This window comes from Nanorana parkeri, unplaced genomic scaffold, assembly GCF_000935625.1.
Source record: "Nanorana parkeri isolate BGI_ZX_2015 unplaced genomic scaffold, ASM93562v1 scaffold203, whole genome shotgun sequence".
Taxonomy (NCBI): domain Eukaryota; kingdom Metazoa; phylum Chordata; class Amphibia; order Anura; family Dicroglossidae; genus Nanorana; species Nanorana parkeri.
In genome coordinates this window covers 876,641-903,528 of record NW_017306471.1, presented here as the reverse complement: position 1 = coordinate 903,528, position 26,888 = coordinate 876,641, and the positions used below count along the sequence as shown (strand labels likewise).

General features: G+C 41.0%; 1 protein-coding gene across 1 annotated transcript in view; it reads left to right on the top strand.

Moving 5' to 3' along the window:
- Window positions 1-577: 577 nt before the first annotated feature.
- Window positions 578-26,888, top strand: part of LOC108786311 (cationic amino acid transporter 2-like) — a 27,116-nt gene continuing 805 nt past the window's right edge. The window contains exons 1-11 of the mRNA XM_018555569.1: window positions 578-748; window positions 11,077-11,452; window positions 13,495-13,650; window positions 14,118-14,283; window positions 15,620-15,756; window positions 17,041-17,263; window positions 18,985-19,121; window positions 20,327-20,429; window positions 21,875-22,011; window positions 23,953-24,119; window positions 24,367-24,475. Of these exons, the coding sequence (XP_018411071.1) occupies window positions 11,077-11,452; window positions 13,495-13,650; window positions 14,118-14,283; window positions 15,620-15,756; window positions 17,041-17,263; window positions 18,985-19,121; window positions 20,327-20,429; window positions 21,875-22,011; window positions 23,953-24,119; window positions 24,367-24,475 (1,711 nt within the window). The 5' untranslated portion in view covers window positions 578-748. The remainder of the gene's footprint in view (window positions 749-11,076; window positions 11,453-13,494; window positions 13,651-14,117; window positions 14,284-15,619; window positions 15,757-17,040; window positions 17,264-18,984; window positions 19,122-20,326; window positions 20,430-21,874; window positions 22,012-23,952; window positions 24,120-24,366; window positions 24,476-26,888) is intronic.

The following is a 26,888-nucleotide window of genomic DNA, read 5'->3' as shown; positions in this document are numbered from 1 at the left end:
TTTCCAGTTCCGCTATGTTGTCCTAGATTGTGCACTTCTCCTGCCTTCTCCAAACTCTTCACCCTTTTGTGAATAACCCCATAAGTTCAAAGGCAGATTGTAAGTGAGTAAAATGTTGTCTATAGAAAGAAAAATGCTAAGCATTTAAAATACTTGATACTTCTTTTGCTATTAACTATTTTTTTAGCTTGGTGACAGATTCTCTTTTAAACTAAAAATGTTTGTGTTTATTTAGCCGAAGCGTTGAAGTCAAAAGTTGCAGATCTAACAGTGCAGCTAACCCATCTGATATCAATCTGATATCTGCCAGTATATGGCTGGCCTTACAATCCGGGAGAAGGGGGCCATCAGATCAAATAAATACAACATGAATGCAATCGCTTTCTATAGAAATGTGTAAGAGAAGGAGAAAGATGTGACAGAAACGTCTTGCCAGAAGGGGCCCTTTCCAAATGTTAATTATGACCCTGTCCTCTTCTTGCAGCACATTCTCTCCCTCTGTTCCTTGTGTAGAATTTGGAAAGCTGTGTGGGAAAAAAAATCCTTGCGGAAAGACCTCCTTGTGGAACTGACCGCTGACTAGTGGCTGATGGAGGCGAATGATAGGTGGGAGATTCAAGGATCTGGAAGGCAATGTTTGCCTGGAGGGGTCTCTGCTATGCCAATGCCAATGTCTCTTGGAGGACCACTCATTATATGCCAGTGTGGAGGTTTTCTATACTCATCTCATCACAACTGAACAAACACAGTAAGTATTTCATTCTTAATAGCACACCTTTTAAACCTCTAGTTTGTACTTTTTATTACTTTTGTCAACTTGTGACAGTTATTTACAGGAAACACATACTGACTGAAATACATTGACATTGTTAACTTCCTTCCAAAAATACTGGTTTCCATACCTTGTACCATCATGAGATCAGTGAAAACTCCATATATTATTGTGTCAGTACCTTAAATATATGTAAAAGCAGAATTTTTTCTCTTTTCATTTTGCATAGAGTAAAGGTGGACAGAATTGTAACCGTGGGCGGCTCTGTCTGCACCTATCGGCTCGACAAACCTCAATTGAAATGTCAAATCAACAGAGAGGAAAATTGTTGGCTGAACAGTGACTCCACTTGAAAGAATAAAATAGCTGGCAGAGAAGATTCCTCCATTGTCATTTACATGTGCTTGTGTATGGGCATAAGTTCCTGAACGTGAAACTTCCACATTCAGGAACCTATGCCCGTGCACGTGTAAATACCGGTGCTTACATTGAAATGTGTATATCCGCTTACAGCCTATTATGTGCTAACTCCAGCAGTTGTATGGTTAAAGAGGTTTTGTATTAACCCTTGCAGTGGGGCTACCCCTGATTGGCAAGGGCTAAGTGCTTGTTTGTGCCTAGGTGCTACAATAACAAAGATATACTCACTCGAAGTTCCGAGCTGACCAGCTATCACAGAGCCCCCTCCAGCCTGTGTCCTCCTCCCTGCAGCATCCTCAGCGTCCTTACATCTATACACTGTATATAGAAGTTGATGATTTATGGAACCTTAGAGCACTGCAGAGAAGGGGGAGAGATGTTGGAAGGACCGGTCAAAGAAGAAGCCGGCTAAAACCTAAACGAGCAGTTAACCCTTGCAGTGCTGGGTTAGCCCAGCTGCAATGATTAATTAAAACCTTTCCTGTAGTTCTTCTATAATGCAATTCATTGGTATTGTTGTGTATAGCCACCGTTCATGTTTGTTATGCTACCATCTTGTGGTTATTGTGTATATTACACTTTTTTTCTGTGTTCATACCCTTGTCTGATGTAGTACCCCTATTTCCTCAGTGTTCAATTCAGCCTTTTTCTGGCCACATGTGCACATGAGGATAGGAACGCATTATCCGTTTTTGACCACTTTAAATACTGCAATTCAGCATCTACCACATTGTATTGTCTGCCAGTAACCTGCTGCATTCAATAAAGATGTTGATGAGGACAAGGGCCTCTTCCCCACAACCCAGGCCCGGTGGTTATGAGGGTCTACAGGCAGGGCGGCTTATCTGAATCTGGGTGCCACCTTTATGAAAGGGATCAGATCCCACCCCCCTTGTGAATGAGTAATGGGGCAGGTTTTACCCCTACTCATTCACCAAATAACAGTGAAATAGTAAGTAAACACAGCACACCATAGTCATTTATTTGAAAGAAAAAAAAAACAACAGTTGTTGATTTTCCCCCCTTTCCTGCTTTGCCAGACTGCTGCTCGGACCAAGGGTCTGGTAAGGGATTTTTAGGGGACCCCACACTTTGTGACATTGGGGTTCCCCCTAAAATTCCTACCTAAAGGGTCTGCTACGAATTGAGGTGGTGGGGGTGGAGGAATGGTGTTTCAAATAATTTGAAGGAAAAAAAATTTGCTTCATGTTCCCATGGACTGTCAACGGTTAGAAAAAGAAAAAATTAAACATTTACAGGGTTATTCACAAAGGAATAAAAAGAAAGAGTATGGAGAAGGCAGGAGAAGTGAACAATCTAGGACAAATCTATCACTTCTCCTGTCTTCTCCTCAAACACAGACAGAAGGCTGCAGGGAGATGCACTGCATAATTCAGGTAAGTGGAGGTGGGTGCAGGAGCGGTTTGAGGGGGGAAGATTCACCCCCTCTATGTGTCCTGGTGACTGTTTTCACTGAAAGTGAAAGAAAATCCCACATTTTGGATTTTCATCAGAACAGGAATAGATGGGAAATTTTGCAGTTGGGAAACCCTGCTGACTACAAAGGATGTTCCTCTTTTTGAAGAGAATTTCTTTCACTTCTTGTTGTGGGTATTAGACAGGAAATAAGGGGAAATCTCACCAATGGGACACAAATAGCCAACACAGCTGTCAGGGGTCATAACCCTCCCTTACTCTATCCAAACTTAAACAGTGTTGGCTTCAGTTCTACTGTAAGGTGAAAACTGGAACAATATCTCAAAATATGCGCCCACTGAAAATACACTATACTTCCCGGTTAATCTACTGATGTGATTGGACTAGCATTGCTGCCAGGAAACTGGTATTTTCAGAATGAGAGACCACCAGGGGCATCCTATATATTTTACGAAGGTTTCCTTTAGGATGCACATCTGCTGTGTGACTTTCCAAGTGATGCAGAATACATTTTAAGTATTGTTGTAGTAGTAAAAGTAAGGTTGGGTTCACACCTGGGCGTACTATAGGCGCGTTTTTTCTGCTTGTTTTTTGTGCGTTTTTTAGCACGTTTTTCCGTTCAGTGAAACTTGCGTTTGACGCTCATTTTTATACCCCCCTGGCAGTATGATTTTTTTTTTCCTTTTATTTTCTATCTTTTTTTCGGGTTTTTTATTTAACTTTCAAACTTCCCGCCAGTTCCGCCCCCCTGCTTCGCGGCCGCTCACATGGGACGGAACCCGGAAGACGCCAGCGGCCGGAGGACATAGCGGGGATCGAGGACAATGTAAGTCCTACGCTGTATTCCCGAATGTGGCTCGGGGTTAGGTCTGGTTCACACCTGGGCATTTTTCAGCACGTTCCTACGCTCTGTAAAGCGCTAAACATGTGAATACCAATGATTGCCTATGGGCATGGTTCCCACCTGGGCATTTTACAGCGCTTAGGAACACGCTGAAAAACGCCCTACGCCCAAAGAAGTACAGGAGCTTCTTTGGGGCGTATTTGCCGCGCGTATCCATTGGGATACAGCCAGGCAGCCCTCGGAAACGTGCTGGATACAGCGCATATTCGATACACCTAGGTGTGAACCCAGCCTTACCGCTTTGTTAACTCCAAACCACACTCGGGAATACCAATGGATACGCGCGGAAAAACGCCCCAAAAGAAGCTCCTGTACTTGTTTGGGCGTAGGGCGTTTTTCAGTGCGTTTCTATGCGCTGAAGTACGCCCAGGTGGGAACCATGCCCATAGGAAGTTATGGGATTTCCCTTGCTGAGCGTTTTTCAGCACTTCAATCAGCGCTGAAAAACGCCCAGGTGTGAACCAGCACTAACAAGCAAATGAACAAACTCTTTGCAGCATTCTGAAAATATAGTTTGACATCCTTTGTAGGAATCGATCTGGGCTACAGAAAGGAAATGATCAATTTACTAAACATGAAATTATCGGAGAAAGAATGGAGAATAGGCAATTAATAGGTATACCTGGCTGCACTACTATGAGACCCTCCGCTATAATGGGGCTCTGGACAGAATCATTATAGGGTCACTAGTTCTACAAGCACAGTCTTATTTCTGAGCCATTCTATCACAATCAGACATAGGTGACATTCCAAACCTGATCATACATGGGTGGAATCTAAGCCACTTCCTACTCAATCAGACAAAATTCAATCTGTGGGTGGCCCTGTGGTAGGGTTGTCACCTGTCCAGGATTAACCTGGACAGTTCGGGTTTTGAATGCTGTGTTCGGGTTTCATAGCAACAGGAACCCGGACACAAGGGGGTTGATTTACTAACCTTATAAACACACCACGAACATGTATACACCTCGGTAGTGTGTTCCCTCCCAGCATGATCTATGGGTGGAATCTAAACACCTTTGTAGTGTGTACACACCCAGCAGGTGTGTTGTGCAAAGCCAAGCATGAATTGCAAGGTGATGTTGTGTAAATTAGCTCTATGTTATGTTGCTTGCGTTGATGAATGCAGGAATGTAAATGCATGAGCTAACCATTTTTGTCTAAACTGTGAAGCAGCATTATATATGCATCATGTGCATGATTTTTCCATATATGGCATTAGTCTCAACTGTGATATTTACATATTAATGGGTGGCACTATTTACATCTAAATAAGCCAGGAATCATTCTCCCAAAAAAATGTTGTCGTGTCGCTAGAGTGTTTGGGTTTTGTTGAAGAAAAGGTGGGCACCATCCGACCAGTGACTGCAGCTGATTGGTTGCAATCAATGTTCAGCCACCAATTTTTTCACCCTCCTCCTTTGACAAAGTCGGTCAAAAAATGGGTAAAAAATTGTAGTCTGAACACTGATTTCACTGATCAGCTGCAATCACCGTTCAGGCATTGTGACAGTCGCAGGCGCCAGCCTTCTCTATACAATAGCTGGCAGTGGAGACTCTTCCATTCACACTCTCTTGCATACATGAGGAAATTAGGTGGTTTCTGTTGTTCATCCCATGGGGCTGCATGTGGAAAATCTAATGTGTATGGCTAGTTTATAATAAATAGAGGAGCCTGTATTGTATATTATGTATCACAAATGGAATTACAAAGCTGGCTGTCCTTGATTCTGTTTATTAATGGAACCCACAGAACTCCTGCTATGGGTATTTGTAGACCCAGAAATATTTGGCACGATATTTAGTAATTTGTTTGTGGAATTTTACCAGTGAGATAATTGATACATACAAATCGTGTTCCTCACTCTATTCACTGACGTTTGTTTGTAAAAATAAAACATACAAAAGGGAATTCATCAAAACTGGAGTAGACAGAATCTGGAGCATGTGCTTATGGCAACCAATCGGCATCTCTTTTCAGCTTGCTCAGTTAAGCTTTGAACATGAAAGAGAGATGCTGATTGGTTACTATGGGCAACTGCTCCAGATTCCTCTGCTCCAGTTTTTATAAATTTCCCTCATTGTTTTTATAGATCCATCTGGTCATATGTAGCACTGCAGCCTCTGTAATATTTTCAAAATATTCAATATGCATAGAAGGGAATTTATCAAAACTGGAATAGACAAAATCTGGAGCAGTTGCCCATGGCAACCAATCAGCTTCTCTCTTTCATTTCCAAATCTTAACTGAACAAACTGAGGCGAAATGCTGATTGGTTGCCAGGCACATCTGCTCCAGATTTTGATAAATCCCCCCCCATAGTATATAATTTCCATAATATAAAGTACATACATAATCTACAAGTTCCAGTTGAAGACATAGTCCACCTTTTACAAACATTTAGGAAATGCACCTATTATTAATAAAATAAAAATGTGCCTTTTAATTTTTTTTTGCATTGAAGCCTGCAGAGCATTGCAACTGTGATTGGCGGGTGTAATGCACAGGCTCCTGCATTTTTTACATCCCGGCCCCAGGTGTGTATAGAGCTACAAACCTTCTATTATGGGATTGGGGAAAGTAATCAATGGACTACACAAGCAGTGACTTCACTGTACTTGAGATCTGCGAGTCCCCCTGCCGCAGTAGTCTTTTCATTTAAAGATCCCTGTGAATGGATCTGTGAATGGATGATGTGTCTGCGTGGGCAGACCCACACAGTCGTGCTAAATTCATAAATCAACAGGACGCTCCACGGAGAAGCACCCCACAATAAAAGGATGCAGCCATGTTTTATGTTACTACCTAAATATGGGTGTAACATGACTCATGGTTTAAACAGGACTGAGCCTTTAGAGCAGGGGTGGGTGACTTCAGCCCTCCAGCTGTTGTGCAACTACAAGTCCCATGATGCATTGCAAGACTGACAGTTACAGGCATGGCTCCCAAATGCAGAGGCATGTTGGGATATGTAGTTAAAGCACAGCTGGATGGCCGGTGTCACCCACTCCTGCTTTAGAGTAAACCTGTCACAAATGTGGACAATTCAAATTGATTGTATGATGATAACATACGTAAGCAGAGGTCACATTCAAGAAATGATTTGAACAGTAGAGCCAAAAATACAGGCAGATACAATATTTATTATTGGTATTTATATAGCGCCAACAATTTACGCAGCACTTTACATAGTTGCACGTTCACATCAGTCCCTACCCTCAAGGAGCTTACAATCTAAGGTCCCTATCTCACATACATACATAGAGGCCAACTTAGAGAGAAGCCAATTAACCTTCCAGCATGTCTTTGGAGTGTGGGAGGAAGTTGGAGTACCTGGATGAAACCCATGCAAGCACAGGGAGAACATGCAAACTCCTTGCAGATAGTGACCTGGCTGGGATTCAAACCAGGGACCCCCAGTGCTGCAAGGCAGAAGTGCTGACCACTACACCACTGTGCTGCCCACAATATGTCAATCTTCATTTTTTTTCTGTATAAGTCAAAGTTGGCCCTGCACCCTCCTATCCAAACATAGAAAGGGGAAGGTCCATGACGAAGGTGTATTGCTTTAAATGCAGTGGAGAAAACCGAGGTCAAAGACCCGGCTGTGCAACAGGGATGAGTGAATCTCAAAAACAGCTGGGCAGGATTCCAAATACAGTTCCACCCTATGAATTTAGCTTATGTATTCAGATTTTTGCCTATAGCTCGGCTTTAAATAAGATATTTTTAGGTAGACTTTGCTTCTGAGATAATATATTAACTTTGGGGTTAATCGTTTATATAGTTGAAATAAACTAAGACTTAGGCCAAAGTCTTTAATTGCCTTTGCTGTAACAATTATTCTTTCAAAGAAAATGTTCTTCCCTCTCACAAACAGTAACAACAAAGGGGTCCGTTTCACACAATTTGCTGACCATGGCTGCTTATAAGAGGCGGAGGCGAGACCTGCATCACATTCCCATAGAAAGGAGATTATGAGATTTGACAAATACATGGCGAGATTTGAATAGTTCTTCAGTATTCTGCTGGGCTGGCTTACTGTTGGCCATTTACCCTTTGCATCCTGCAACTTAAATTTAAGGGACTGTGCAAAATTCCACGGTTGTCAGCAGGCACGCAAGAAAGCATGTGACTTTAAGTACCTACTACTGTCAGTGTTTAGGAAAGTTGGAAGGTAATTCCTAATTGAACCCTACCTTTATATTTCTGCTGGGATGTGAAGGGTTAAGGGAACGGATATTAGATAGTTAAATTTAAAAGGAGGGGGAAAAGGGATTGCTGAATGAATTTACTAATACATTAATTACTTTTATGACCTTGGCAGACCGGTACATACATTTATACTGACAACTAACAGGCTGCGATAGGCTTAAGGTAAGATATTTCAGCTTTTGGGACTTTCTGATTTCTCTATTGCTTCATAATGAAGATACATCAAAATCAGTACACTCAGCAGATGCGGTTTTAGTGCATTACACACAAGTGTTACAGCAAAGTGCAGTGTGATTGCAAATTAGCCTTGCTGCTCCGAGGTCTGGGTTCAGGTCTTGCGCACTGGAGTTTAGGGTTCAATACTAGCAGTCAAAGGTGCACATTTATCTTTAGGACTAGGAGTAATTCACTGATGTTCAGGGTACATGGACATTTTTTACTAGATGATGATAAGAGATGTCAACTGTCAAGCTGAACACAGGACAGTTCAGAGATAGTCTGCTTTCAGTCTTCCTTGCTTTGTGTCACTCTGGTGCAGGAATATCCTACATCTCAAATGTCATATAAATCCCCAAAGGCTCCTTATGCATTCTCTAGGATAGTTTGCACTAATGCTGTAACCTGCCCAGACACCTGTATGTAATATATTGTTATATTTTATTAAGTGGTCAACATTTAAATAAAGGTGGCACACTTTAAAGATAAGATAGATTCTTGCTATAAATAGGTCTGCATCCAACGCCATTATCACCCATTGTGTGATAAAACCACTTAAAAGGTACAATGAAAAATATACCAGACAAAAAGATACAAAGGGCAAATTGTCATTATTATAAAAGTTATATAGGGTTCTAAACTGCCCACATATGATGATCCAGTATACTTTATATGTTGGGAAGTTTTCCTTTAGGATTCCATAAGAAAGGTCAGTAAAGATCTACGCTTAATTGGTCTATAGGGAGTCCTAAAGTATCAAGATTGGTAAGGCATTCAGAAGACTGACTGGTAAAAAAATGAAATATATGTCACTGGACCCAAAATGTCTGGTTGTTCATTTAGGTTTTTTGAGTGGTTTTATTACACTATGAGTGGTAATGGCATTGGCTGTAAACATATTTTTTGGCTGTAGACTTATTTTTTGGATGTTGACATATTTCTTGGATGTAGACATATGTAAGGCAGCAAGTATCTATCTTTTATATATTTATACTTTGAATACAAGTGACTGCTCGGTAAATACAGTATATTATGGTAGTCTGTATCCAGTTTGTGTTTTTTTATTTTATACAAAATATAAAAGTACAAAAACATGACAATCTTATAATAGTTCAAATCGTTGCAGATACAGAATAACAATGAGTGCCTACGAGTAACAAAACATTAAAAGGAACAATAGATACATTGTTAATAATCTCCATACAACTAACTACCATCTGTGTAAGATCCTATAGGGTTAGCAAATATAAAATCCCAAAAGGTAGACCGTAATATGTCAATGACAAGGAGACTCAGACAGTTGTAAAGTCATGTTTGATATAGAGAGCACATGCTAATTGACCTAATGATACCCTTCATTTTCTTCAAGTTTCTCTGTATAAACCCAAAACATTTTGCTATTTCCCTTTTTTAGCGATTTCTCTTCTTTACCCCCTTTTTTGTGTAGAATACTTTTTGGTTTTGTTTTTTTTTAACTCTGGTTTGTTTCATACCACTTTCATGGCCAGAGACATGCAAATATGACATCTATTACTTGCACAAAACTGATGGATTAAGATTTTTTAAGAGAGAATGATCCACTGCAAAGAAAACCTGTCAAAATGAAGAGTTACGATCTCACCTGCATGATTGTTCCAGGTAAAGGCTCAGAAAGCTTTGAAACTGGAAACAACCAGACAACTAGCATTTTCCAAAGGAGATCAGCAATCGCAGCCTTCATATTTCTCATATTTTATATTATTGCCATATTTATACAGCAGTGAATGTGACCTTCACCAAACATTTGCTGGTATTGAATTAATCACTGTCATTTATAAAATACTTAAACTAAGAAGGTACACTTGCTGTGAAGGTTTGGAGAATGTCAGATTCGCTGCTTTCTACACATGTCCCTTAGTACTGCATTGAACCTGTTAGACTTCTGTTAACATAAGAGTCAGTACTGATTTGTAGACATGTGCGATTCGTATCGTTCCGAATCGAAATTCGGACGAATTTTCGGAAATTCGGACATTTGGATGTATCCGAATTCCGAATTACAGACATAACGAATGCAAACGAATCCGAATTTCCATTTCCGAAATTCGGTAGCGTTAGTACGAACGTTCGTTTCGTTTTCTGTTCTTATTCGTTTCTTATTCGTTTCGTTCGTTGGAGCAAAGTGACATTAGAGGAGAAAAATATTTTTTCCCCCTCAAATGTCACTTTTGCTGCAAACGAACGAACGAAACGAATAAGGACAGAAAACGAAACGAACGTTCGTACTAACGCTACCGAATTTCGTCCGAATCCGAATTCCGAACCCGAATTGACTTTCACACCCGAATCCTGAAAAACGAAATAACACAAATCCGAATTTAAAACGAAACGAAACTAAACAAATTTTTTTGGCAGTGCACATGTCTACTGATTTGGTTCAATCAATTGTCATGCCAATTTTAATAATTTGCTCCTTTGAAACAGGGAAACAGTTCAACAGGTGACCATTTGTTGAGGTTGAAAGTTGATAGAATCAAAACTGCCAAATGTGTTGACAGTATGTGAGCTAACAGTTCTGTATAGCAATATGGTGTATATTTATAGTACACATACAGTATATGCATATATGTATATCTTAGTACTTTGAAGTTCTCATTTATACTGAAAAATACAATTTTATAATGTGTTTGGAAGCTTTTGGCAGCACAGACACTTCCCTTTCCTCCACAGGGAACAGTTATAACTCCTGGCAGGTCTTTTTTTACTGTTTGTGTCCCACTGGGGAGATGATGCTATACTTCCTGTCTCAAGACACAACAGGAAGTGAGAGAAAATATTTTCAAAGTAAAGGAAATCCTCTCTTAGAAAAAGATTTCCCCTTGAGTGTTTAAATGTTTTCCTCACATTCAATCTTAGTAATAATAGTCACGAGAATAAATGGAGAGGATGAATCTCCCTAGAAGGGACACAAACAGCAATAAAAACTTTACAAGGCTCCTAACGCTTCCACACTCCAAAAGGAACATAAACTGTAACTATAGAAACACTTTCATGACTTCCTTTGTTTAGCTTCATCTGTGTGTTTTTTTTGTATTGCCTTTGCTGACATATTTTTTGTGTTCTTTTTTTAAGATGACACCCTTTGATGCACTGCGCACATTTTACCAAAGCCTAACAAGAACAAAGAGAGTGACGTTAGATACAGCAGAGGGCTCGGGGTTGTGCCGATGTCTGACCTCTGTGGACCTGGTGGCTCTAGGTGTGGGAAGCACTCTAGGGGCCGGTGTGTACGTCCTAGCCGGAGAAGTGGCCAAAGTGGATTCTGGGCCGAGCATCATCCTATCCTTCCTGATTGCAGCCTTGACCTCTGTGCTCGCAGGACTATGCTATGCAGAGTTTGGAGCCCGTGTACCGCTCACAGGATCTGCCTATCTCTACACCTATGTGACAGTTGGGGAGCTTTGGGCCTTCATTACTGGATGGAACCTGATACTTTCCTATGTCATAGGCAAGATATCTATCTTCTACATCAGTCTTTTCATAATCTATCATTTCTTACCTCAAACACTCAAAATTGGAGCTCTGTAAACTAAACTTCATTGACATGGCAGTTTGCACATCCACATAACAAAGACTTTACATACTTCCCTCACATGCATGAAATGTACTTGCGTCTAGACTGTTTCTTCATGCAACACAACTTAGAATGTTTCATAACTTATCTAAGTAACTTCTTCAGTTCTATAAAGTGGCCTTCGATAAGCTACGAAATGTCTTCATCATTACATAACAAATCCAATTGAATGTGACTAACTACTGCTAGCTATACCATGACCTGAATAAAGGAGAACCTTCACAGACATAGAGCTGCAAAACACTAACTATAGTGAATTGAAGTAAGTGAAATACATATAGGTATATTATATTATCTACCAAAGGCTTTAAAATTATGTTCCATCATGTTTAAAGCCATGTAGTATTTTCACTGAATACAAGGTGTTCTCTAAATAGATGAGAGGAGATCCTGTGGTTTACTCACCCCTCCTCTCCTCTTGTCCATTCACAGGAATCCTTGCAATCAATGCGAAAAGAATACACGTTTTTTGTGAATGGATAAGGAGAGAGGAAGGAGGAGAGAAAACAACTCTCTTCTTCACTGTACACCACCTGGAAATGTCAGTCTGAGCAGCGGAAGCTCACGACTTACAGTTGAATGGTGCAGGAACAAATCTATCACTTTTAGCACCCCAAGTCCCCCTTCAGACATACAGTACTGTAGTTGTTAAAGTGTTACACATATCTTCTCTGCACTTAAAAATTAAAAAACTTTTCAAATTTACTAATTTAAAGTCCTAACATTTCAAGGAGCTTCACAGAGAGCACTGGACTATTCACGTCAGTCTCAGCTTATAAAGGAGCTTACAGCTTAATGTCACTTACATATTCACAAATACTACGTATTTAATAGTTACGTTGGGTGGAAGCCAACGTAACTCTTCTCTTGGTTTGAGATGTGGTGAAATATACACATTTCAGGCTCATAGAATCCCAGTAAGAATTAAAAGCCATAATTCCAGGGCTGTACAGCATACTCACTAAGCCACCTATTTTTAATTATAACACCAACAGAAACAAAACAGTCCTATGGAAGCCGTTCCCAAAAAGGCAAGCAGAGGAATAATGACTAATCAACATTATTTCCTGTAGGTTCTCTGCAGTTGGTCTTTCCACATTAGCGACTTACAATGTTGTATTTCACAATGTGTTTCTATATGGGGCAGCCACCTTGGTGGAGGCAGTTCTTTGCTTCCTCATGTCAGATTTGACCTCCTGGTGACTGGCGATCTGATGACTAGTGAAGGCATAATCAAGATGCAGCAGTGGAGGTGCAGAGAGCACATATCCACCTAATTAATGAAGCAGAAGCAGAGTGATCCTTGTGTTTCCAGTTCTCAGGTACAGTTTTCTCTCCAGTAAAAAGAACAGTGAGTAGCACAGAAGAGACATCAGCAAATGACACTTTAAATCCTGTGAGATGAGCAGTCAGAGACATAGTGCCCTAAATGATCTTACATTGTAGATATACAGCCATCGGGCTAAGGGGACTGCAGTCAGATTAGTTAAAGTGTATGTAAAGCCAACTTTTTTTAGTTTTGGGTAGGGTATGGGATGGTAATGGAAAATTTTCCCACTGGGGGCACAAACAGCAATAAAAGCCTGACAGAGAATCTAACCTTTCCAGTTATATACAAAACTAAAAATAAATCTTATGGCTTTACGTACACTTTAGAGGGATTCCCGGAAAATTCTGCAAAGTGTGATTGAATTTTGCATTTACCGTTTTATTAAATAGGGCATGAATAAACTCTATAATCTTTCATTGTGTGGTATGTCAAATACACTATGTCATTAAAGACTGCTATACGCATTAACATGAGAAGAAGAATCAACGGAGAGATGGAGCTTATAATGTGTCATTACATGTCATCAGAGCTGGGGTGGAATTGTCCTTCAAATTAAACCTGTCCTCTAAATTGTATTTCATAACAGGCACTTCTAGTGTTGCCCGAGCATGGAGTGCCACGTTCGATGAGCTGGTTGGAAAGGCAATAGGAAATTATTTCAGAAGGACAATGCCCATGGACATACCAGGGCTGGCTGAATACCCTGATATCTTTGCAGTGTGTCTCATACTTCTCCTTGCAGGTATTTTCTGTATATGTACTGTTATTGCCTGTAATTAATCTTGCAGAAACTGCAGTGGACTAACTCCTGAGAACATGCATGACCTTTGCAGCATGTACCCTGTATGTGCTCCTAGCTCTGTGATTACACTGTCACTGGCAGTGGCAGGTCTCAGTCTAATGATCGAGAAACAACCAGCATGCTGCCTGATCACATGATCACCATTACAGCCAATATCAGTGATCAATGGAAATTTGTGTTCAACCATGCACCTCTCTAGGCACAAAAGTTTCATTTGAGCAAAAAGAACGCAATACAGTGTTACAAAGTAACAAAAGAGAATGTGAAAAATATCAGAAAAAAGCATTTTTCACATGTTTGCCTACTTGTTAGCTTATTATAAAAAAAAAGATGAGCAGGCAATGTATTAAAACTGTGAATCAAATCAAAGCTGTGTGTATAAATACAGTATTGTTTTCTCTTTCCAGGTCTTCTTTCCTTTGGTGTGAAAGAGTCAACCACAGTGAACAAAATCTTTACAGCCATCAACATGATTGTGCTGGTGTTTGTTATTATCAGCGGGTGTGTTAAGGGTGACCTGAGAAACTGGGAGATCACCCAGGAGGAGCTTGATGACGCAATTCACCGCATGAGGTATGCCTGGTAATTCCTTTTTTATACATGCTGATAAAAATATAAAACAATCTTGTAAATGTTTTGTTCTTTATATTTATGGCAGTGCTGTTTGTTTTATGGAACAAAGTGAGTATTGTTGTTTGCAGCACTGTGATTTGAACATAAAGGGAGAAGATTCTCACAACGAGGTGTATATATGATTAGGGCCGGATCTACTCTCTCTGCCGTCTCAATGCGCCCCCCTTTAAAGCCAACCCCCCCGCCGCCACCACCACCATTCTCGACATTTACCAGTGACTGTTAGAATACATAAATTAAAAACATATTTCTTGCCGATACCAAATACCGATACTTTTTTAAAAGGGACATGTGACATTTTTTCAAAAACATAACAGACTAATGATTTTAGGGCAGTTTCTTTATAATTATGAAGAACTGTAACTCATTCCATGATTATTCAGCAATGGAAAATGACAACTGGCTATAGAGGACTACAGATCCCATCAATCCATGATTATTCAGCAATGGAAAATGGCAACTGGCTATAGAGGACTACAGATCCCATCAATCATTGATTATTCAGCAATGGAAAATGGCAACCGGCTATACAGGACTACAAATTTCAGCAGTCCATGATTATTCAGCAATGGAGAATGGCAACCAGCAATCATGGATTGCTGAGATGTGTAGTCTTCTGTAGCCAGTTGCACTTATCTATTGCTGTATAATCATTATATATACAGCAATGGAGAATGGCAACCAGCTCATCATCAATCATTAGTCTGCATTGTTTTATTGTCTGTATTGTATCTATTCTGTATTTATTGTTTGGAGCTGGAAAAGTATCTGTACTTGTACTTGTACTGAGTACGGTACTTGGTATTTGAACATCCCTAATACAGAGAAATGAAGACTGTTGCATTGGGAGTTATTCTTTATACTATACTGTATGTCATAATATGTTCTTTTTAGCAGGTGTATATAGATTTTGCTTTTCCTGTATTGATCAATATGAATTAGGGCCTGTGTCACCAGGCTTTGGGCTTGTGTCGAGGGCATCATTTGGACATCACTTAAAGACACTTCTGAATTCACTGACAGGTGCATTTGACCTGTTGACCTTCCTCTGACCTGCTTTTGACCTGCTTCAAGCTGGTTTTGCTACAGGTTTTCCCATAGACTTGTATGGCAATGGAAAACCCCTTGTGAAGTGAACAAAAGCTGACATAGGCCCTCAAATATTTATTCAGCTTTGCTTCCTGCATGTTTAGCAAATGACAATACTCATGTCTTATGTACTGATTTAATTATGTTGGTTTTATTGAAAAATACATTTTAACCATCACACCAACAGTAACCATTCTGCAGGTGGTAACATAACCGGTATCTTTGGAGTCGGTGGATTCATGCCATTTGGCTTTAGTGGAACCATGGCGGGAGCTGCAACCTGCTTTTATGCCTTTGTTGGATTTGACTGCATTGCCACCACAGGTATGTATATAAGCATGACCAATGGCCCATCAAAACCATCTGCAATATATATAGTTATTGTTCGACATATTTGTTAATAACAGCATGGCTGACAAATTCTAGACGCTAGGTCACCATGGCAACTGGAAAAAAGACAATGCTCGGGAGGTTCTGCCCAATTTCTGGACTCAGGAACCTGTGTAGAGATGGTGGTAGGGGATAAAATATATGCGCTTGTGGGGGGCTGTATTTACATGGCTGCTTTGGAGAGTGGGGAGATTTAACTCTATTTATAGCTACTGTGGGAGTAGGCTTTATATATATTATATTAGGATATATATATATATTTTTTTTTTTACTTTTGGATAGAATGTGGGAAAGGTTTGTCAGGTTTTTATGGTTGTGTGTGTCCCTGTTGGAGAGATTTGGCCTCTCTATTTGCCCTATTGACCATTGTTGACCATAGAGGTGCCCATACACTGCTCGATTCTCGTACGAGAATCGCGGGAAATCCCGCGATCGTACGAGAATCGAGCAGTGTGAACAGAGACGTGAGACCGTTTCTACTGTACGGTCGCACGTCTTCCGTCGAACCAGCATGTTCGAAAACCAGCCGGGAATCGTACAATTCTTGGCTGGTTAGAACGGTGCTCGGAAGACAAATGCAGAACGGGCCGGTGTGCGCACGCGCACACTGCCCGTTGAGCATTGCGGTCATCGGAAGCCCGCCCCTCAGGGGGGCGGGCTTGCGATGATCGAGAGTGCGATCTGCCTGTCCAAGATAGGCAGATCGTACGTTTTTTTAATCCCTGTACAACCATCGCAAGACCAAGGTCTTGCGATGGTTGTAGAGTGTATGGCCACCTTAAGAGGGAAAATCTTCCAATGAGTTTACCTGTTCCTGGGACAACTGTATAGGAGGGAGTTCTCTTCACTTTGGAGACATTTCCTCCTAATTCCAATTAAATTTTGGAGACAGGAACTAAATGGAAATCCCTCCAATGGGACACAAACAGGAAACAAGAAACTGACAGCGTGGTAACCATTTCATACTCTAAAGTCTAAAGTAAAAATGGACATTTTTGGCTAGCGGTACAGTTTAAGTTGCTCACACCCTTCATTATCTAAATACCATTAAATTGCAGATAGGAATTGGCCTGAATGCACATCAATGCCCCAGTACAACAGTACTCATAATATTACGATATTAACATACAATAATAATATTATTTACCTTGAACTAATCTCTTTCACATATCTATCTCATAAACATTCCAAAGTCTAAAGTTGCATCCAAACTTTTAGGAGAGGAGGTGAAGAACCCACAGAGAGCAATACCTCTGGGAATTGTGGTGTCCCTATCTATTTGTTTTATGGCATATTTTGGCGTCTCTGCATCTCTCACGCTCATGATGCCCTATTACCTCTTGGATTCCCAGAGTCCTTTGCCAGCTGCTTTTGAATATGTTGGATGGAATGTGGCAAAATATGTTGTGGCTGCAGGATCCCTCTGTGCTTTGACCACAAGGTAAGATGATTTATCACAATAATTTGTATACGTCATTTGTTTTTATTGGTTGTAAAAAGCCTATTACACTACAATTAAGTTGCTTATTAAAATATTTTTTCCTGTCATTGCGTTTGTGCATGGTGGCTCTGAAGTCATTTTTAGAGGCTACAGTTGGGAGTGTAGGGAGTCATGGAAGCCACAAAAATGCCTACTTAAACATTTTGCCTCTGAGGAAATCCTAAGGGCCTGTTCACACCAGTTGCAGTGCGTTTTGATCGCACCAGACCGCAGGCACAATGTGCTATTCACTTCAATGGCCCGCCACGCCCCCTCCTGCCCCACTAAAAAGTGAGCCGGCTGCAATGTGAGGCACTGCGTTCTGGCCAGAATCGGGCCGGAACGCACTGCAACTGGTGTGAACGGGCCCTTAAAGGAGAACTATGGGGTCAGTGTTTTTCCCCATAGTTCTCCTTGGGGTAACGGGAGGACACAAACTAGCGTCCTCCCGTCACCCTAAGCTCAGTATACCGCGAGCTACAGCTCGCAGGATACTGAGACGAGGCACCTGGAGCGGATCCCGACTTAGATGACGGGATCCGCCCAGCTGCGTGAGTGACAGCTGGCTCTGCCTATCTAGAGGCAGAGCCAGCTGTACCCGCCCCCTCCCCCGTCCGTTCCGCCAGTCAGCGCTGGCAGATCGGAGCGGGGAGAGGGGAATCCAGCCCCTCCCCCTGTCACGGCAGAGAGCCGTGACAGGATCGAGAGGTGAGGGAACCCGGTATGTTTTCCCTCACCTCCCGATCTACTGAGCCGACCTGTGACAGTCTCATTGTCACAGGTCGGCTTAGAACTATGACGTGAGTGGAAATCACTCATGTCATAGTTCTCCTTTAAGATCCATTTACACAGCGTGAAGTATTACTACTTATCTGCATAAGCGTCCACACTGGGTGTGCCGGGTGTGCCTGGGACCACCCGAGCGCAACACCAAAACCCTGTGGCTTTGTGAGCCGTGCACAGATTAGAAGCCCGCAGCCAGATACCTGCAGGGAGCATACACGCCTAAAGGGATGCTGGGAAATGTATTCAGCGCACTTGAGTTTCAGTATTCAGTGCACAGGCTTGAAATGACAAAGCCTGATGAAGGGGACCCTGTGGGCCCTAAAACGTTGCTATTTGTTTTGACATGAAGCGTCAATAAACAGATGTGTTCTTCACTTCAATATGGTGTACTGTTACATCTTTAACAAGTGTTATTGAACTAGGTACAATTGATTGCAAACAAACAATTTATCATTGGTTTACATATTGAACGATGGAACATATGCGGTATTGTTCCTCACTTTGCTATTGGCTTAAAATGCAATCTATCAGTCACAAATCTAAACAATCTACTGAAAATTATATGTTCATAAATCTGAATTCAGATCAGTTCTCTGATGTACACACAATGATCAACAAGATTCCGCCTTGCTCCTCTAGGCAGAGTCTGAATATTATGTGCAGCCCCTTGGTTCTGTTAGAAGCTACATTTGGGACCCCCTTTACACTGTAAGTTGACCACTGCGGGTCTATAAACTATATAAGAGGCTACAGAAATTGCTTGTGCTATAAAAATAAATTACTTAGGCACTCTGCATATGCTTTTGAGAGATGTTGGCATTCTTGATGTAAATAACCTTTTGATCAGGCTGTCATTTTTATTGATGTTTATCTACTTCGGTTTTTTGTTTTTACAGTCTCTTGGGATCTATGTTCCCTATGCCCCGGATTCTCTTTGCGATGGCCAGAGATGGTTTGCTCTTTCAGCAACTATCACGAGTCAGTGGTCGGCAGAGTCCAGTGGTGGCCACAATGGCCTCAGGAGTAGTAGCAGGTAAATGCTTGAAGCCTGAGACTAGTACACCTGGATAGACCTAGACAAAGACTCCTGTGAGGCAGGGAACAGGCCTATGCAGTGACTTCCAGAAAGTCAGTACGGGATAAGACTTTGGCACTTTGGCAGGGCTTTGGGGAATCATTTTGTAAATCTTACTTTAAAGACAACCTGATAAAATGTTGGTAATCAAAGCATGCGATAAAAACAACACATTCACACAGATGACATTCAGTGTAAAATAAATGGCAAAATGCTGTAGATACATAGATATAGGAGTGGGTTAAATGCAAACCTGAACTTGGTCCCACACCTTTTCACTTCCCAAGCCGCTCTATTAGTCAGTGAGGCTACCCATCCTATTAAAGGACCAATAAGGAGGCTAAGGAAGTTGGAGCTGGTAAACTAAACAAACTTTTTACAGGGAACACCAAGATTCCCATATTATGTCAGCTCACTGGGTACTTGGCAATACGTGGTAAAGTACTTCATTCCATGCCTTAAACCTGTTACAACTACTTAAACAATATAAAAGAGTATGGATAACCTAGCCTGTGTAAAATCAGAAAGGTAACAACAGCCCTAATAATAAGTTAAGGATAAGAAAGAACAGATGCACCTGGGAATTTACAGGTACCAATGAGGGTCACACATCGCCTGCTAGGATATTGACATCCACTGAAAGATATACAGGTATGTCCTTAATTTTAGAAAAATCCACTACGATTCATGTCTGCATCTGTAAATGAATAATGGGAATGTCCATAAATGTTGGAAAGTAACTACAACTTATCTCATAATGGTATAGATCCCAGATTTACCTTTAGAGAAAGATCATAGCACATTTTTTCCCAATGATTCCTTTCTGTCTCACATATGAATGGCAGCCCCAGGTAGAAGAGGACTCCTAACTACAAGAGCTACTTCCCCTTATATATCCCTCGCCACTAGTTCAGAAGACCTGCTCGCCCGCATATAAAGCTGACAGCAATAAAAAAAGTATTTATCATGCCCTTTACATTATTTTTCACTCTGTGATATAATGAGGTTTCATATTTTCAAAACTCTAGTATGAGGGAAAAGGAGTAATGTTGCCATAGTACCCATAGTGCATAGCACAGCTATACAGGTTAGGAGGTATGTCTGTATATTAGCTTTCAGTAGTCTGACACAGAAAGTCAATTTAACAATATTCTGGTCTACAGCTGTCATGGCTTTCCTGTTTGACCTGAAGGCCTTGGTGGATATGATGTCAATAGGAACTCTTTTGGCCTACACGTTGGTGTCTTCATGTGTCATTCTGCTGAGGTAACTTGTATTTTGAAAATCACTTTGCATTTGCATGTAGTGTATGTGTAGTTTAGTATTAAATGTAACAATGTGGCTGAGAAGGGTGGGGAAGGTAAATTGTGTCTTTCTTGAACAAAATGAAGGTTATAGTCATTTAGTAGCCTGTTCTAGACAACGGAAAATTGTATACTTACCTATCGGTAATTTTCCTTTCCTGACACCAATACATGGCAGCATACAATGAGTATGGCTCCGCCCCCAGCCATTGTATACTGCCATGTATTGGTGTCAGGAAAACGGAAAATTGTATACTTACCTATCAGTAATTTTCCTTTCCTGGTGCCAATACATGGCAGCCTACAATGGCTGGGGGCGGAGCCATACCCATTGTATGCTGCCATGTATTGGTGTCAGGAAACATGTATTCTCATACACTTTGTAGGTCCCCAGGGCAGCAATAAAAGTTTAATTGTGTGAGGAATGGTGTTTACAAGATCAGCTCTTTCTCAGCATCTCAGAATATCAGTGTAATGTACACTAAGCCCTTCCACATCCCATGAGTGGCCATGTGCACTAAGGTTGTGTGAACATGCCAGATCCTTAACATTGTCTATGTTACCAATACTTCTGAAGTACAAGTATAGTTGTGGTGTTCCAGTGAAGCACACACTCTGTACAGGACTATGGCCTCTGCTCAAGTCAACATTAATCCCCATCCCCTCTAAAACCCAGATAGCAAGCAATTGAGCTGCAAGATTGAAAATGACTTGCTAAAGTATTGCAGACTTGCCAAGCTTCACAAATTTGTTGCAGAATTACAGCAAGTCTGCATTGCAAGTCTCCAGACCAGCGAGCTTGCAGAGCTCTTGCTAAGACCTGCAGCACTCTTGCTGCAAATTTGCTACAAACTGTCAACTAGAACTTGTGCTGCAAGTGTTCTGCAAGTCTACAACTTGCCAGGAATGTGTGCAGCAAGTTAACAAGAATTACAATTAAACCCTGCCACAAGTTTGTGGCAAGTTATCCTTGCTATCTGGGTACTAGAATGGATGATTGGACGAATAACACACTGATGCCTGCATGGTGTCAGCCCTGCCCAGCTGTCTTTTGGTGAACTATTTAATCCCTCCTTAATGGGAGAGCAATGTTCTGTAGTCCATGATACTGGAATGACTTCTTGGGATAATGCAGGCAGAGTGATCATGACACAGGACAGCTCTTAGTTCCTGACACAATCAACGGATATATGGAAGAGGTATAGCAAAACACTTTTATTGGTTTATTTAACAGAGAAAAAGGGAGCAAATAAGAGAAGTTAATTGTGAGGGTTTACATAAATTTAATTGTTTTCCAAAATAGGCTATAACCTTCATACCCCCCAAAAAATCAAAGGGCATGACTTCTTTTACTACAGCACATATTTTACTGCAAGATGTGACAAGTGTGATTTCTGTTTCTGCTAGGTACCAGATGCTGACAGACACCACACAAGCAACTAATGGAAGTATACAGAACCAGGATGATATCACAGATCCAAGGCCTTCAGCTATTGGTTCAGCTCGCCCTTCAGTAATGGTATCACGGGGTGTAATGGCATTAGGTAATAGAATTTACTCTTCATTCAGACTTCGTTATCTATATACTATAAAGCAGCATTTATTAACCTTCTTTCAGTTTCGTCACCCTTTAAAAGTATGTGAAATCTCAAGGCACAGTGTGCACCCCACCCAACAAAATACAAGGAGGGCAAGTTCACCCTTTTACATCAAGAGGCCCCCTCTCCTATCAGAAGCCCCCATTCCCATTCTGAGTCCCCCCCCCCCCTTTACATTACTTTACTCAGTTTCCCTTTCACATGAGAGTCTTTATAATCTGCACCACTGTGTGGCTGTGGCAACATGGCAGAGGGCCGCTGGACGTGGAGAAGGTCTGGATGGAGGTAACTTCTGACCTCTTCTGAATGTTGGGAAGGCACTGGATGCAGTCCACCCTGGATTAGCGTCATGCATTTCCATGGAATTCAAAGGCACCCCTGACAAAAGCCAGAAGGCACCCTGGTTAAGAAATGCTGCTATACAGAGAGGAGAGGACTTCCTGTTTCCTGTCAATGTTTGTGTAGGATTCTTGGGTATAGTTAGCTTTACACTCATAGTAATTTACTTCAGTATTATCAGTGTTATACTCCCTCTTTCTTGACTCTTCATCTCAGTAGTATATACTTCTCCTATACACTTCCCCAAACACACACACACACCAGCTGTCTTTCTTTGTGAAGCACTCCCCTTCATCATGACCATTAGAATGTGCAGTCCAGCTTTGTGGCCATCCTTCGTTGTTCTGTGCCTGCTACACGTTGCCCTGTGGCCTGTGTATGGCTCGACATGCAGCTAAACCCTCCTATCTGCAATAAGCCAGACTGAGTAAATCTTGTTGCTTTATTAACAAAACACGGTGGGGTGAAACTAGTGCAAGAACATAGAAACATACAATTAAATGAAACATGTAAATATAGTGTCAGATAACAAATAAAGGAAGAAACAATTCCATCTATACCAGTGATGCTGCCTAAAAGGGATTTGGACACCATCATCCAGACACATGATGCAGATGGCAGTGGGTTCTCTTCTCCTCAGCCCTAAAATGGAGGCTGAACTCCCAAAATGCACTTGTTTCCTTCTTTTTGGGCAAAGGAATTCTGGGAAGTTTTTCTTTATTAAAAGGAAGACAGTGTAAACTATTTGAAATAGAGATTGGCATGAAACACCTAATTGCTTCATGCCAAAAGCAAAACATTAAGTGTTTTTTTTTTAACCAATTTCCTTCTCATAGGGCTCTCCTGCTCGTTTTGTATTCTCAGATATGATCCTTAGGTCCTTCTCTTCTGTTTATTTCACTGTGACTTTTCTCTTCTCTTCTTTTCTGCACCCCCTGTTGTTCCCAGTTCCCCCTAGTACAACCCTTTAAAGTGTATTTCCACTTTTGCAGCCACATTGGGATTACACCTATTTTATATTTGTTACATGTTTCTCATTCACACAGCATAACTTAACCACATAAAGACCACAGTGTTTACACTCCCTTCCTTTCCAGGCCATTGTTAAGTATTCAGCGCTGCGGTACTTTGACTGACATTTATTCAGTCATGCAACGCTGTACTGAAATGTATTTTATACCATTTTTTGGGGACACATAGAGCTTTGTTTTGCTGGTATTTAATCACCGCGGTGATAAATCTCCAACAGCAACAAGTAGAGTAGGGAAGGCTAGAATTCCTGTAAACTTTGTATTTCTTTCTGTGCAGTTGCAGGTTTTCCCTCAGTTTCATGCCTGGTGAAACAATTGTTAGCTAGGCTGAAAATGACCGGACAGCTCTCTAGTGGAGCCCTGGATAACAGTAAAATCTGACAGAGGTTCTAATGCTTCCCACTGTATGCAAAACAAAAACAAAAAGTATTGTAGCTGCACATACACTTAAATGTTATAAAAAATGTCATTATCTGAGAGCAAATATTCATACAAATAACCAGTTATATTCTTTCAGCGGTCCTGGCATGTATTGCGAGTGTGGTATCTACAATATTTTCCCAGAATATCCTGTCTGGCGTCCTTTGGTGTATTATTCTGGTTGCCTTGGCACTCCTTGGCATTGTAGTGATCACCTTCTTAATCTGGAGGCAACCACAAAACCAGAGCAAAGCAGCATTCATGGTGAGCCTTACATTCACTTTACATATTTCATTTTTGTTTTTTGGAATTAGAGTTATGTCTCCAAGTAATTTTGTTTTTTGCACCGTACTATTGTGTTTCTGCCTGTACAAATGAGGACATATGAATTTATGCTTGGTATCATTATTTACTTTTGTCATAAAATTACAATCAATTAACACAGATTAAAGAAAAACAAATGTGACATTGTCTGACAGCACAGACTTAGAAAAATGATTTCTCTTTGTAGGTTCCGTGTGTGCCATTCCTACCTGTTCTGAGCATCCTTGTTAATATTTACTTGATGGTTCAGCTGAGTGCAGACACGTGGCTCCGTTATGCTGTCTGGATGGTGCTCGGTAAGTTGCCCTTCTAAAGTAGGCTATACACGCTTTGAATTTATCTGGTTCCTAATGAACCGGCCGAAACTCTCTGCATGGGTGCCGGCACCCTTCTGCCCGGCAGCCCTCCATCAACTGATTTAAGGAACAAGTCAGAGAATTCTCAGCCGAACAGTGAACCAACGGTCTTGTTGGTAATAGTCTAATGCAATGAGGCAGATTTACTAAGAGAGTTGAGACTCTTCACGTACTTTATATTTACTATAATTATCATATTTTATCCTATTAAAGCAAATACCCGTTTTTTTTTTCATTTGCAAATGATTGGGTATTCAAAGAGAACAGGAATTTACCAAGATGGGATCAGTAAAGTGAATATTCACTCAATTTATTGATTGAAGATTCTCAACTCTTTTAGTAAATCAGCCTTAATATATCTGATGTTTGTAGATTTATTTTATTCTTTTATGTTACTAAAACCCAAATAATGATAAAGGAAACACGACATAAGACTGGCCAGTTCAATCTAAGAATATTTTTAACATGTAAACTACATGTCAAGATGATTAGTGCATCCAGATATAATTAAATCAACTCCATGTCAAGATGATTAGTGCATGCAGATATAATTAAATCAACTCCATCTGAAAATGTATCAAAGCTACAGCTTGTTTAAATTTGTGGCTTTGACTAAAAATGTTAGATCAGCTTATACATTATCTTTATTACCGTGTTTCCCCGAAAATAAGACACTGTCTTATATTTTTTTTTGGCTCACAAAAACACACTCGGTCTTATTTTCGGGATAGGTCTTATTTTTTTTTTTTTTAATGTACAACAATCCACACTTATTCATGTACAACAGTCTACATGTATTCATGTACAAAAATATGGTGATCAGGGCAATCAGGGGTGCCGTACCTTTCCAAGAGCAATTTGGTAACCAATCGTTGGCCAGAATGAGTGAAGCGCACTTTCACTATGGATTCCTCACAGGTGTAGTGCATTTGGTATCGCTCTGCCTGTGACAGGAGCCGGCGCTATAGAGGAGGCATCGGCTTATGCAGCTCTGCTTCCTCCGGTGCCACTTTGCTTCTTCTAGCGCTGGCTTCGTTGGCACCGCTGATTCTTTCCTGCGGCTCTTCAAGTTTCCCCTTATGCCACCACCGTCCCTGGGAATGGTCACAACTAGGTCTTATTTTCAGGGTAGGTCTTATATTTTAGCAATTCCCAAAAATAGTACTAGGTCTTATTTTCGGGGAAACAGGGTATATCCTAGAGCTGGCCATACACCTGTATGATGGTGGGGGAAGGGGGGGGGGGGGGCAAATAGTGCCTACCTTACAATGCAAGTTTTTTATAAACTTCTTTAAATATTTGATTCTAACTTAAAGTATAACTAAAGTCTACAGGGATACTGTATGGCAGTCTAAAAAGGAATCAAATCCAGTTACTAAGTGATGCACAAGTTTCGTAAAGAGAAAAAAAACTTCCTTTACCCTCCCTGACTGAGCCTAATCATCCTTTAGTGTCTCCCAAGCTCCCCCTCCCAGATGCTGCAGCTAACAGTGGGATGGCTTTAGATACAGAGGCAGGGCTGCCAATCCAGAAATTAGTGGACAGGACTAGGTGTGAGCAAGTGCTGAATGGCAAGCTACAGGCAGCAGGGACAACGCCGATAGCCACATCCCTGCAACATCATCTTATCCCACTGTAGTGCAAGCAGGAACAGCCTAAGGCTAGGTCTACAGCTGGGCGATTTATCACGCGTATTTTGCCGCCCGATATCGCACAAAACAGAGATTTGCATTCAAGTCTGCGTAAGCTCACACCTTTGCGATTTGTCGCACGGTAGAAATCGCCTGTCGCAAAAAAAAGGTGCAAGAGCTATTTTCAGGCGGTTGTCGCGCGATTTGGGTCCCATAGACTAGAAGGATCAACAGGCATTTATGAGAATATTCTGGTGGATTAAGAGAAAACTTGTACTTACATTTAAGTGCTGCAGTAAATTTTTTTAATGGGAGGCCATAATTCTATTTTATATATACGAATACAAATGCCCATTAGGTTTATTAAGGCTGTGCTTATTGTCCTAGAGCTAATGGTGTCTTGAAAATCCCCAGTAGTAAACATTTTGTATTGTTATACCCCACTTTGAATTCAAAGTTTTACATTCAACTAGACGTGTCTTAAAGCCCAACTCCAGCCCATAACTTTTTTTTTGTTTTAGAAGGGAAGGATTAGAATCTCTGAACTAACTTCCTGTGCAGACATCGTGACAGGAAGTAAGGGAAAACCTCCCCAGCTCAGTCAAAGACATAAAAAACGCAGATTGTAACCATTCCCAAATCAAAAAATTTGGCCAGCATTCTGCTTTAGCCATGTAAAATGTTGTGAAAGGAAGTCCAATGTTTTAAGCGCTCTTCGGGGG